The 14316-nt window shown below is 48.0% G+C and overlaps 1 protein-coding gene across 3 annotated transcripts in view; it reads right to left on the reverse strand.

The window, feature by feature from the left end:
* The window catches only part of MYO7B (myosin VIIB), a 91871-nt gene that overhangs the window by 21868 nt on the left and 55687 nt on the right, over window positions 1–14316 (reverse strand). For all 3 annotated transcript variants that reach the window (XM_014732366.3, XM_070242248.1, XM_014732367.3), the window contains 7 exons: window positions 7938–8022; window positions 6378–6596; window positions 5052–5222; window positions 3961–4170; window positions 3656–3826; window positions 1959–2036; window positions 1678–1805 (listed from right to left, as the gene is read on the reverse strand). In XM_014732366.3, the coding sequence (XP_014587852.2) occupies window positions 1678–1805; window positions 1959–2036; window positions 3656–3826; window positions 3961–4170; window positions 5052–5222; window positions 6378–6596; window positions 7938–8022 (1062 nt within the window). The remainder of the gene's footprint in view (window positions 1–1677; window positions 1806–1958; window positions 2037–3655; window positions 3827–3960; window positions 4171–5051; window positions 5223–6377; window positions 6597–7937; window positions 8023–14316) is intronic.

A 14316-nucleotide genomic window follows, 5' to 3' on the forward strand; every position in this document is an offset into this window, starting at 1 on the left:
CAGGAAGAGACTGTGGCAGTTCCATTAGGGGCTAATGTGGACCGGGAGTCTCAAGGCATCACTGAGAGAGCATCAGCCCCAGCTGAGGGCCAGCACTGTGTGAAAGTACCTGCACTGTGTGAAAGTACCTATAGGGTATCTGGAGAACCCACAATGCATCTCATTTGGATACAGCTTTTACCTGTCTGCCATATCGGAGGGTGTGGTGGCCAGGGAGGATTAACCATGAGAGAACTACCCATAGAATCAAATAAGTTAGAAGAGTCGCCAGGTTGGGGTCATGCAGGCAGCTAAAACTTGGGTAGAAACCCTGTAGTGCTATAGGCTTGAAGAACCAGAGGAGAGAGTTTGGGTTACTCATAGCAGTTGAAAGCGAGAAGGGAAATCCTGGAATGGCTAGAAGCAGAGAAGAGGAGTCCTAAATTTTTCATATAAAATCTTTCCAAATCTCTGGCTGACCCCTGATCTACACACATGGGGGGCAGACTCCAGGCAGCCCAGCACAGGCTAACATGACTGAACAGAGACTCCAGCTGCTGCTCACCACAGCGAGGCAGAGTGAGTCCAGCCAAGTTAATTGTCTGCCAAAACAAAAAGCTGACCCTCTTGGGAAGAATATAACAGATTCCAGAGTCTCTAAACATATCATCCTCAACGTCCAAGACACAACCCCAAAATACTAGACTTACCAGCAAATGACAGTCAAATGCTAGAAATATGTGAGCAAACAGGAAAACAGGAGCCTTCCTAAGAGGAAAGGCAGGCAACGGAAACTGACCTCAAGATGACCGAGATACTGGACTTTGCAGGAAAGACTTTAAAACCATTATATCTATGTTCAAGGACATAAAGGACACTATGTTTATAGCGAATGAATGAATAGGAAGTCTTGGCAGAGAAATAGAAACTGTAAAGAAGAACCAAGTGCAAACTCCAGAACTGAAAAATACAGTATCTGAAATTAAAGAAAAAACATTGGATGGGTGTAACAGCAGATTGGGGAGGATGAGAGAAGAATCAGCAAATCTGGAGACAGAACCACAGAAACTATCCAATCTAAAGAACAGAGAGGAAAGAAGAAAGAAAAGATGAAGAGACCCTCAGGGACCTGAGGGACAATATAAAAAAAGTCTTACATATGTTTAATTAGAGTTCAAAGGAAAAGAGAGAGAGAATGAAGTAGAAAAAATATTTGAAGAGATAATTGACAAAACTTCTCAAATTTGGTTAAAGATAGTATGCTAAAATATGTCAACTCCTAAAACATAGTAGTCTGTCCCTGAAAGCAGTACACATATTTCTTAAAATTTGTATGAAAACACAATTCCTGAAAAGTAAATTGCATATAAAGCAAAATATATATAATATACACAAGGAACTTGCTAATTTACAGGGCCCTGCACTAAAGCCTGCTATGAAATGAGTAACCAGTCCACGAGGAATCTGTTTTCCTAGAATTGGGTTTTACCCATGGGTTTTGATGCAAAGCAAGTAGAGAACTCTTGATGGTATAACATCTGCCGTACTGAGGCCCAGCCTGCAGGCCCAGGACAGGGACAGGAGAGGAGGGGGTGTCTTTCGGGCTGGAGGGCAGAGAAGGAGGCTGTGGCCACAGGCTGAGAGCCAGGGAGGGGGTCTGGTGTTGCGAATGGGGGCGAGATGGGAGTGGGGACTGACCTGAGGCTGGGCCGCAGGATGGCACAGCCCACGATGAAGTGCACCTTCTCCAGGTTGGACATGGGCCGCTCTGAGATGGGGCCGTCAGGCTCAAAGGCCTCCTCTCCGATGTTCAGCTGGCTGGCCACCTTGAAACCCAAAGGCGGCAGTCAGGACAGGTGTGCTTCTTCCCACATGCAAAGGAGGAAACTGGGTGCAGGCAGGGAAGCAAAAGCTGGAACCCTGTGGCAGGCAGGCGGCAGAGCTGGGAGCAACCTGAGGTCCCCTGGCCCTGGCCTCACCTGGCCCGTGATCCGGGACGACCGCTTTAGCTTCATGGAGGAGATACCCTTGATCCCTTTGTCCTTGACGCTGGGCCTCTGGATGGAGACAGTTCCGAAGGGAAGGTGAGCTGGGATAGTACCCCGATGATGCTGACCTGACAGCCACGCAGGGTGGAGCCAGTGTCCATCTCACCTAGCCGTTTCTTGGCCTGATTTACAAAACACTGTCCAGTGCCTCACCTCAGCTGAGCTTTGCAAAGCTTACAGGTGTGTACGATCAGCCTCACTTCTGGGCAAGGAGCCAGAGGGCAGGGAAGGTGAGAGACTGGACCAAAGCCACTCAGCCAGCCACCAGCCCCCGGGAGGGCCAGGACCATTCTGACTCCAAAGCTTGTCACTCTTGTAGTAAAGCCCTCGAAAATAGGGCCGAATGGCCATTCTCAGTAAAAATTGGGTGTGTGAATTGGAATGGGTTCTGGCTGCAAGGGGGGAGCTCTGTCAGGGGATCGGAAGAATCTAGACTTTGAGACTGGGGCGGGGTGCGGAGGGCCTCGCCCCCAGCCCTTAGCATTTGTTGGTCTCTTTAGGCAGGCAGAGTCACACCTTGTCCAGATGGTGTCATGAGAAGTTACTGCCACAATTAGAGCTCAGTGTGGGACTGGCCTTGGGTTGGGTTCAGCCTGGGTCCAGGGCTGGGCGCCAGCTTCCGGCCGGGGTAAGACTAGTTTGCCACACAAGGATGGAACGTGAGACACATCAGCTGGCAAGTGAGGGCAGGCAAGCCTCGCTCGGCTCACAGCTCCTGTGTGGGGCCAGGGGGATCTTTGTTTTACAGCTCGTTGGTCAGAAGCACAGGTGACAACCTGGCTTGTGACTGGGTCTGAAGGGGAGGCTGCTCTTGTGGGACTGAGCCCTTGACCTGCGGGATCTGACACCATCTCCAGGTAGACGGTGTCAGAATCGAGTTGAATTGTAGGACACCCAGCTGGTGTCAGAGAATTGCTTGGTGTGAGGGAAAAACCCACCCACTGTGGACTGGTGTCAGGCTTACAGGTGGTCATGGGCTCCTGCACTGGTGGCCCCCGGGGTCACGGCTGTGGAATTCCTTTAGACTGTTTTTAGTTCCATTAAGATTACATCATGAAACTGGGGCCTTAGAAAGGACTTCTGAGCACAGTGGATGTGAACTGACCTTCCATCATAGGGCAGGGTGGAACGTGGGTTGAGAACCTGGGCTTTGAATTCAGCAGAAGGAATGCAAAGCCAAGCTCTGTCACATGTAGTCACCGTGATTCGGGGTCAAGTCACTTCACTTCTCAGTTACTTTAGCGACACTAAACTGAATAATCCCTACCTTGTAGGGCTGGCTCACCTGGGAATTAACTGAAGAGAGGCAACTGGCACATGGTGCCCTGTCAGGCAGTAACAACACCTGTTATTACTACTATTGTTGTGTGCATTTGAATCCTGTTCAAGTCAAACCCAATATTCAGAGCCTGGGAGACCCTCTCCATTAACGACCGTATAATTCAAAAAGTGCTGGATGTGCTGCCTGACTCATGAGTTCCTGAGAGCAACTCAAGACTGAAAACGTCCAGGAGCCCCTGGCATGGGCTGGGTTCAGCGACTGAACCCTTCAGGCCCAGCTTCCACAGGCCTTGGGCCTGGGGGACACCTAGAGGGGGTCTGCCCTCCCCGCCACCTCACCCACGCACCTGTGCAGACCCACTGTGCTGTGGAGACGGGGTGCTGTTCCCCCTGCCCAGGGTGTCATGGATCTGCTGCATCACTGAGCTGCCACCACGCAGGCTGTTCCTGGCAAAGAGCACCGGCTCCGGAAGGTCACCCATGAACCTCAGGATGATGCACCACACGGCCAGCGCGGCCTGGGGAGATGGAGACAGAGGGCGGGGCTGGAACCCAACTCACAGCATGGGGCCCTCAGTGATCCCTCCCTTTCCTTGTTCCCTCTGAACCAGGGGGAGGCCTGAGCAACTGGAGACCAGAGACCCCTGGGTACCGAGCAGTCGGCGCTGTCCTCGTGGTACAGCAGTGGGTATCGGAGGGGCCGCCGGAGGTGTGTGTGGCTGGCCGATTTCTGGAAGTAGGTCACAGCGAACTTGGGGAAGGTGTACTCAGCCAGGTCGTCCAAGTCCTCCTCAGGCTCCTCCACCATGGGGACTGTGTCCAGGTCAACCTCGGGCAGCTGCTGGCTCCTTGCTTCCAGATCCTGGGTGCCCGTGAGAAGGAGAAGTAAAGGTCGGCTACCTTTGGGATGCTCCCTGGCAGGGTGTGCATCTCTGGGGGCCAGGGAGCCTCAAGAAGGGTCTGCCTGATTATCCGCGGGCTGCAGAGCTGTCCACTCCCCCTTGTGTTGGAGACCCCCCCCACCCCTCAATGGGCCCCTGGTGGGCTGCCATGTGCTGAATGGGCCTTGGTATGAAAGTCCCAGCTACTTGGCACTCTGGGCATGGAGAGGGGCTGCCCCCACTGCCCTGCCTGCCCTCAGCCAAGCGCTCCTCCTGCGGAGGTGGTCCCAGCCGCGCCTGCTGCACAGACAGGGGGCGTGTGTACCCTCGCGGGAAGGGCAGGAGCACAGGGCCGGGTGGGCAGGGTGCCGAGGTCGCTGGGTCTCCAGGCCAACAGCAGGGTACGGTGAGGGTCAACAGAAAGACAGCCCTGGGGAGCTGCTCCTCTCCTGCCCTCTCCTCCGGCTGCCACCTCCCCGCTCAGTCACGGCTTCCTCCCTGCAGGGTCATCAGTTCTCTACAGCAGGTGCCTAGGTCCTGCCAACATGCTCTGTGAGAGGGGCTCAGAAACGCGTGGGATGCGCTGGCTGCTTGAAAGCCCAGCAGCATTTGCGTTCAAGGCTCCAGGAAGCCGTGGAGGTGAGACACCTGCTTCACTTGAAAGGGTCTGACCACAGAGACTCATGCTCCCTCCCTTTGCATGTTCACCCAGGACTGAGAACACGCTTCACCGCCTGCGCTGCCCGCTCCCCAGCCTAGTGGTGGCTGCTTAGCGAGCCTAGAGGCTGGCTGAGGTCAGGGACTGGGTGGGGCCTCCCGTCCCCTGCCGGGCTGGACCCCTGAACAACAGGGCCCGTCTCACCTCGAAGCGCGGTGAGGCCTGGCTCTCCTGTCCCCCAATCATGGAAGGGAGGAAGCCGAACACCTGCTCCACCATCTCCGTGTCCGTGATGGTGTCGTAGATGGACTTGCGCTTCCTGGTAGGGAGAGCACTTCGGCTCTTCTGCTCTTCAGCCGGGATGGCCAGAGGCCCCTGCACACACACCCCGTGGGGCGAAGGTTACCACAGGCCTAGCTGGGGCAGGCGCCTCACAGAAGCCAAAGAAACCTCTTCCTGCCATCACTTGTCCAGATCAGCAAATCTTCCTCTACACTCCTAGATTTTGACAGCTAGAATGACTAGGGATCACCCAGTCTGGGATCTCCTTTCCCAACGGAGAATCAGAGGTCCAGAGAGGGGAGGTTGCCTGCTTGTCCCTCCTTGACATTGTCCCCGAGGTACCACCACAAACCCCAAGGACCCCTAGAACCTAGCTGCCAAACCCCAGCTCAGGCCCAGCTGGTCCCTTCACTCACGGAGCACCGAGGCTCCACGTGGAGAGGTCCCTGGCCCGGAGCAAGGCACAGGCGGGTCCGGTCTGCAGCCTGTCTGGCTCACGCAGCTGGAGAAGCCTGCTGCTGACGTGTCTGCGGGTCTGCTCTCTTACTGGCCCTGGCCCTGGCCTGGTCCTAGGGATTTGCTCGGCAGACCCAACTCTCATCTACGGAGCGGGGGTAGACCCACCCTAGCCCCTCTCGTCACCACGATTTCCAAATGAGAGAGTTCTGAGGAATGAGGCTGCGTCCCGGGGGGCCCTCTGGAGGAAATGGGATCACGCAAGGGTGAAATTTCAAAATGCAGGGACACACTCCCTGCGCCCTGCCCTTCAGCCTCTCCTGCGCAGACACTTAAAGCCTCCTCTTGGTATTTCTCTGCCCTGACCCATCACGCCACAGCCCCGTAACCAGGGGCCTCCGCTCTCCTCCACAGAACTGTGGCCTCCCATAGCTCATCTGGCCCTGGTTTCCTGAGCCTTCCAGGTCGACCCGCCCTGCTGAGAAATCATCCCCAAGGCTAAATGGTGGGAACCAAGGAGCTTGATTTCTAGCTTCCAGGTATAAGACTGTCCTGCTGACATGGCATCTCTCCCATGCCACATCCTGTGAGTTCCCGGGGTGACCCAGGTGTCCCAGATGGTGTGAGGGCCTGCTGCAGTAATAACTTTGGGCAGAGAGGGGACAGGAGTGTCTGGAGACACTCCTGTGTCTCTATGGAGAGCTCCATATTGCTGCTCACTTCTCCAGCCTGCCTTCCCCGATTTGGGCCCCAGCCAGCCCCCACCTTTCCAGGAGGGCGGTGACCACCTACATTGGCTTTCTGCCGTTGGAAGTCCCTCCGGGCAGCCATGCCCCTGGCATGTGCCTGGATGACCACCACTGCCCTCTTCTTGGCCTGGACTTGCTGGCGCACCAGATAGCCCCTACAGAGGGCCTGCAGTTGAACTGTCCTCTGCCGTGTGGCCTGGTACTGCTTTGCCAACTGGTGGCTCCGGGCAATGGCCTGCAGGCGCTCAAAACCCAGGAGGATCTGCGGAGGCCAGAGGGATGAGCATTAGGGAGAGGCCGGGCCGGCAGGGCACAGAGCACAGAGGAGGCCTTCCCGAGGCAACAGAGAGCAAGAGGCACGTCGTCGTAGGCCCCAGGAGGCCTCGCAAATTGGCTTTACAGATACCTGCTTTTTGGCAAAGGGCTGGTGCTCAAATTTTACACGCCTACGAGCACAAACGTAAGTGAGTTATTACTTGAAAAGCACTTAGAATAAAGTCTGGCTTGCAAATAAGTACTAAATAAGCATTTGTTAAGTGGCATAAATAATAAAGTGGTCTCTTGGTGGCCAGTGCTAGAGAGCTGGTTTGGATGTCACAGGCGTGAAGGACTCCAGAGGCCTTGCTTTGCACACTGCAGCCAAGACAAGCACACTTGTCAGGAGCGAGGGCGCCTGTGTGGAGGCCTACGGCCAGCTCCATCAAGCTAGTCCCTCAGCGATCTTTAAAATAAAGGGGATATAATAAATTCATGAATACTCACTTCCATGCTGCAGACACGCCCCGGGCCACAGCAGTCCCTGCGCTCTCCCCGGGGGAGTCTGGTTGGCTCCCAAAGACCAACCCAATAGGTGCCAGGTATGTGGGGTCACACTTCATCTTACGGGCTCGGAAGTCACACAGACCCGCATCCAAACTTCGGCTTTACTGCTCACTAGCGGTGCGCTCTGGGGAAAACTACCTAACCTCCCTTTGCCTCAGATCTTTGACATACAGAGTTGGTTCAGTAGCACATAAAATGATGCATGCAAAGCAACAGGCCCCAAGTAGCCTTTTCATCCGTGTCAGCTGCCATCATGCCCTTGGGAGCACGGAACACTGACAGGCCTGGGGTCAGGTTTGCTGAGGTGACCACTGTGAGTCCCAACCACAGAGACGTCTGTGACAAAGGCCAGCAGTTGAGTGAGGCCCAACAGGGATGGGCAAGGTCCCTGTAGCTCACTGTTTGAGCAGACACTCATTAGCAATGCCTGTGGTTAAGAAAAAAATTAGGAAGAAGGGCTTGAAACAGAGAATAATCCATCCATTAACTTGTTTTGTTGCCTGCAAATTGGGAAAAGACGGCTATTATCTAGTTTCAGAGAGGACATCTCATTCCAGCTCTGCGGACACCCAAAATGCCGCAGGAGAATTCTTTGAAGGCCACAAACCATGTGACCTGATTATACTAAACAGAGGGTGTGTGGGTGCCGAGGGCTCGTCACTGTGTCTGTCACCACGTCTGTTGTGATCTGCTCCTGCCTGCCTGAGTGCTCCCCTTCCCACAACTTTAACCCTGTATCGAGGGCCACTTCCCACCGCGGCCACAGGCTGCGCTCTCTCACCAGCTTGAAGTTCCGCCTGTTGCAGTACCCTCTCCACCCGGCCTGGATGGTCACGGCCGCCCGCCTCTGTCTCAGGAATTCCTTCCTAGAAGGGGAAACGCGGGCCAAAGGTGTGTCACAATCTCACACATTTTAAAGCCTGTGGGGAAAAAACTCACTTTGAAGGGAAGAGGGATAACGAAATGTTGGGGAAAAGGAATACATACAATATTCCTTTTCCAGAAGCTTTTGTAGGCCAAAGGCAGGCATGTTAGGAACTTAAATCCACTGCGAACAACTAAATTTGTAAATGAGAAGAGTCCAGTTTTCAGAGTAATCAGGAAATTTTTTCTCATTCCCCCCAAAGATCTACGAAGGGATAAAACCCATCTCCAACTTTTTATTCCTTGCCAGACTCCCCGCTCCTCTGCCCCAGGTGTCTGCCGGAAACCAGGTCAGAAACCCTAGCACCAGGGCTCCTCTCTGGAGGCAGGTCACGGAGGAGGGGCGTCCCCCAGGCCCCGGTCGCCTGGCAGGCTCCATCCAACTGCTCCCCTCTGCAGGAAGGAAGGTGGGCTGCCTGTGGAGAGGACACCCTGAAACCCGGCTTTTGGGGAGGCAGAGACACTCCCAGGCAAGACTGGTGCACAAGATGTATCTTTTCTCTCACACTTAACTGAGTTTTCTTATCACGTGTAGTAACTTTTCAGGATATTTTCCTAGATTTAGAAAAGTAGACGTCAATTATATTAAAAATCATCTGGAGAACTACAATATTTATTGATGCCTGGGCCCCACCCAGTCCAATTAAGTCAGAATCTTTGCTGATGGGTCTGGAGAATATATATGTGTATGTCTATCTATATCTATCTATCTGGTATTTTTCGATGCACGCATGCACACACACACACACACACACAGTATAAATACCTCCCCAGATGACTCTAATAGGAGGCCAAAGTAAACAACTGAATTACCTAAAAACAAAGGTGACTTGTCTCCTTTTCAATATCTATACCCATGGTTCTCAACTGGGGGGGATTCTGCCCCCCAGGCACATCTGGCAATGTCTGCAGACATTTTTGGTTGCTATGACTGGGAGTTGGGGGAGGAGGGTGCTATTGCCATCTAATGAGTAGGGGCCAGGGATGTTGCTAAACATCCTGCAACGCCCAGGACAGCCCCTCACAAGAAAAAGTTATCCTATCCAAAACGTCAACACTGTTGAAGTTGAGAAACCCTGATTTCCATCTTTTAATTCTCTTGTCTAATTGCATTGGCCAGAACAACAAGAACACTATTAATTATCCACGGTGATCACTTCTGGGAAGATGGAGCAGACATACTTTTCCCCATGCTTCCTGCTAACTACAACTAAAAGCCCTGGACATTATACGTAAAACAAACATAAGACGACTCTGAAATGTGGAAAGCGGCAGGTAGACCCACTAGGGATCTCAGACCCAAGAAATGACACAATGGTAACTTCTCTGGGTTTTCTTTTTGCCTCATATACCCCAGACGAAGAGCTAAAGAAGTCAGCAATCCAGAAGTGGCAATGGGCACAGACCAAAAAGCCCCAAGAAAAGCCTTCTCAGTCTACCGAAAGGATCAGGAAGGGGAAGCTTAGCAAGACAGAAACTTTCAGATAATAACCACTCTATTCCAGTGAAACACCACCAACCAGCTGTGGTCCCACCCCCACCTACACCAGAAAATGACACGTGGGGAGCCTAGACTTCTGCCCTCGCCAGGATTGTATCAGAGAAGGCAGAGTAGGAAGCCGTCCTTGATGGGCAGTAATGAACCCATCCCTCACAGTGTCAGTGAAGACTGCTGGGGACCCTGGGCTTCCACTACCACTTGGCAGTATTGGGGAGCCCCTTTCCCTCCATGCTGGAGTGGGGTCAGAGGACACCAAGTGGAGAGTCAGGCCTTTCACCATCCCCCAGCGGTAAGAATGCCACTCCTTCCCCAAGGCTATCAATGGAGGCCACCTAACAAGGCACTTATGATCCTCCCAGCCAGAGTGCTACTGGGTAGGCCTGCTGGGGGGCTTTAATTCCCACTCCCAGGCAGCAGTGAAAAGGAACCTCTACCCGCCTTGAGAGTCAATGGAAACCATGTGGAGATCTTGGCCTTTTACCCCCATGTGACAGTAAACTGCTGGTACTCCCATCTTCCCCTGCCAGAGTGGTGACAGAGGGAGCCAGCTAAAACAGGATGTTTAAACACGACCCAGAGTTCTCACAACATAATACTCAAAATGTCCGTATTTCAACCTAAAAATCACTTATCACACTAAGAACTGAGAAAATATCAATTTGAACAAGAAAAGGCGATCAACAGATTTCAACACTGAGATGACAGAAATGTTAACCATTATTTAAAAAGTGCTTCAATGAGCAGTTATGAACACACTTGAAACACACGGAAAGTAGAAGGTCTCAGTAAAGAAACAGAAGATATAAAGTAGAACCAAATGGAAATTTTAGAACCGAAAAATCCAATATCTGCAATTTAAAAAAACCCCCACAAACTCATGGATAGATTTGACAACAGAATGGAGAGAACAGAGAAAAGAATGAGCGAGCTTGAATACAGAACAGCAGAAATTACCCAACCCACAAAGTAGAGAGAAAATAGACTGAAATAAAATGAACAGAGCCTCAGACACCCGTGGGACTATAACAAAAGATCTAATATTTGTCTCTGGAATTGTGAAAGGAAAGGAGGACGAGGCAATGCTGAAAAAGTACTAAAATAAATAATGGCTGAAAAGTTCACAAATTTAGCAAGAGATATAAACCCATAGATTCAGGAAGTTGAGCAAACTTACAACAGGATAAACCCGAATAAACCCACATCAAGGCATCATAGTCAAACTTCCTGAAAACTAAAGGCAAAGATATGGAAAGTAACAAGAGAGAAACAACACATTACTCATGAGATGAGAAATTTGGATTTCTCATCAGAAACCGTGGAGGCCAGGAGGAAGGGGCACAACACTTTCCAAGGGCTGAAAAAAAAGAACTGTCAACCCAGAATTCTATGTTTACTGAAAATATCCTTTGGAAATGAGGGGGAAATCAAGACATTCTCGGGTGAAAGAAAACTAAGAACACTAAGAGAATTGCCAGCAGACCTACCCTAAAAGAATGGCAAAAGGAAATTCTTTAAACAGAAAGGAAATGATAAAAGAAGAAACTTTGGAATGTCAGGAAGAAAGAAAGAAAAAGTAAGCAATAATATGGGCAAATACAATAGGCTTTCCTTTCCTCTTGAGTTTTCTAAATTATGTTTGATGATTGAAGCAAAATTTGTCACACTGCCTGATGTGGTTCTGATGTGGTTCTAAATGCGTGTAGAAGAAATATTCAAGAAAATTATATTTCAAATAGGAGAGGGTAAATAGACATAAAGAGAAGTAAAGTTTCTATACTTCTCTTGAAGTGGTAAAATGATGCCACCAGTAGACTGTAATAAATTTGTATACATATAATGTAATGCCCAGAGCAACCACTTAAAAAAGCTATTGAAAGAGATACACTATAGGGGCTGGCCTGGTGGCATAGTGGTTAAATTTCTGCCCTCCGCTTTGGTGGCCCGGAGTTTGCCAGGTCAGATCCTGGGTGTGGACCTACACACCGCTCATCAAGCCATGCTGTGGCAGCAGCCCACATACAAAATAGAGGAAGATGGGCACAGATGTTAGCTCAGTGACAATCTTCCTCAACAACAACAAAAAGAGATACACTCTAAAACACTATAGAGGAATCAAAATGGAATTCTAAAAAATGTTTAAGTGACCCACAGGAAAGTTAAAACAGAGAGGAAAACAGAGATGTGAAAAACAGAGAACCTAGAAAACAAAAAATAAAATGGTGGACTCAAGCTCTAACATATGAATACTTACATTAAGCATAAAAGGCCTAAGTACATCAGTTAAAAGACAGAGACTGGCAGAAGAGATTAAGAAGCATGACCATCTATGAGAAACTCTTAAAATATAGTGTCATAGGTAGGTTGAAAGTAAAAGGATGGAAAATGTACATCATGCGAATAGTAACCAAAATAAAACAAGAGTGACTACATTAATATAAGATAAAGTAAATTTCAGAGCAAAGAAACTGACCAGAGACAGAGAGGAACATTACTTGATGATAAAAGGGTAAATCTACCAACAAGACATAGTAATCCTAGATGTGTACACATCAAACAACAGAGCTGCAAAATATGTGAAGCAAAAACTGACAGAACTGAAACAAAAAATATGAAAATCCACAATTATGGGTGGAGACTTCACTATCCCCTCTTAGTAACTGATAGAACAACTAGACAGAAAATCAGCAAGAATATAGAGTTCAATACCACTATCAACCAACAGAACCTAATTGACACTTTAAGAATACTCTACTCAAAACAGCAGAATATACGTTCTTTTCAAGCACCCTTAGACCATATACCAAGATAGTCCATCTACTGGGCCATAAAGGAAACATCAACATATCTAAAAGAATTTAACTCATAGAGTGTGTCTCTGACTACAGTGGAATCAAGCTAGAAATCAATAACAGAAAGATAACAGGAAAATCTCCAAACACTTGGAAACTAAATGACACACTTTGAAATAATCCATGGGCCAAAGTCTCAAAGGAAATTTAAAAAATGAACTGAATAAAAATGAAAATATAACATAATCAAAAATTGTGAGACAGACATAGCTAAAGCAGTGCTGAGAGGGAGTTTATAGCACTTTACATTAGAAGAGAGGAAAAGCTTTGAATCAATCATCTAAGCTCCCACCCTGAAAATCTAGAAAAAGATGAGCAAAATACACTCAAAGCTAGAAGGAGAGAGGAAATAATACAAAGAGCAGAAATCAATAAAATCAAAAACAGGAAAAAAAAAGCAATAGAGAAAATCAATGAAAACAAAAGCTGGTTCTTTGAAAAGGTCAATAAAATTGACACACCTCTAGCAAGATTGACAAAGTAAAGAAAGAAAACACAAATTGCCAATATCAGGATTGAAACAAAGTGTATCATTACAGACTCTATGGACATCCAAATGATAATAACGGCATACTATGAACAACTCTACACATATAAATTTGACAACTTAGATGGAATGGACCAATCCTTCAAAACCCACAGATTACCAAAACCCAGCAAATTACCAAAACTCACCCAGTATGAAATAATTTGAATTGTCCTTCAACTCTTAAGGAATTTATAATTTAAAATCTCCATAAAGAAGTCTCCAGGCCCAGATGGTTTCACTGGAGAATTCTACAGACATTTAAAGAAGAATTCACATCAATTCCATATAATCTCTTCCAGAAAATAGAAGAGGAGGAAACACTTCCTAATTCATTTTATGAAGCTAGTGTTAATTCTGATACCGAAACCAACAAAGTCAATACAAAAGAAGAAAATTACAGATCTCATGAATATAAATGCAAAAATCCTTAACAAAATATTAGCAAATGGCATTCAGCAATATATAAAGAGAATTATACACTGTGACCAAATGGGGTTACCACAGGGATGCAAGGCTGGTTCAATATTAAAAAATCAATCAATGTAATACATCACATTAACAGGCTAAAGGAGGAAAATCACTGACGCAGAAAAAATTTTGACTTTAACACCACTCATGATAAAAACTCCCAGAAAACTAGGAATACAGGAAACTTCCTCAACCTGAGAATGAGCATTTCCAAAAAACCTACAGCTAACATCATACTTAATGGTTAAAGACTGAGTTCTTTCTCCTAAGATAAGGAACAAAGCAAAAATGTCTGCTCTTACTACTCTTATATACTAGAAGTTCTGGCCAGTTCAATGAGGCAAGAAAAGGAAATTAATGGCATATAGGTTGGAAAGGAAGAAATAAAACTGCCCCTATTTGCAGATGACATGATTGTCTACATAGAAAATTCCAAGAAATTTATAAAAAGCAAAGTAAGTTCAGCAAGCTTGAAGTTAACACACACAAATCAATCATATTTTTATATACTAGCAATGAACACGCCAAAACTTAAATACCACTTTATGCCAAAATTAAAAATATAGCCCCATTTACAATCCCTCAAAAAAAAAATACCTAGGTGTAAATCTAAGAAAACATGTATAGGACATATATGTTGAAAACCCCAAAACACTGATGAAGGAAATCAAAGAAGATCTAAATAAACGGAGTTCACGGACTGGAAGACACAACAAAGTAGAGATTCCGTTCTCCTCAAACTGATAATTCCCACCAAAATCCCAGAAAGCTTTTTTGTAGATATGGACAAGATTATTCTAAAATGTATATGGAAAGGCAAAGGATGTAGAATAGCTAAAAGAATTTTGAAAAAGAAGAATAAGGTAGGAGGAATCAGTTTACACAGCTT

This window comes from Equus caballus, chromosome 18 (genome assembly GCF_041296265.1).
Source record: "Equus caballus isolate H_3958 breed thoroughbred chromosome 18, TB-T2T, whole genome shotgun sequence".
In the NCBI taxonomy this organism is placed as follows: Eukaryota; Metazoa; Chordata; class Mammalia; order Perissodactyla; family Equidae; genus Equus; species Equus caballus.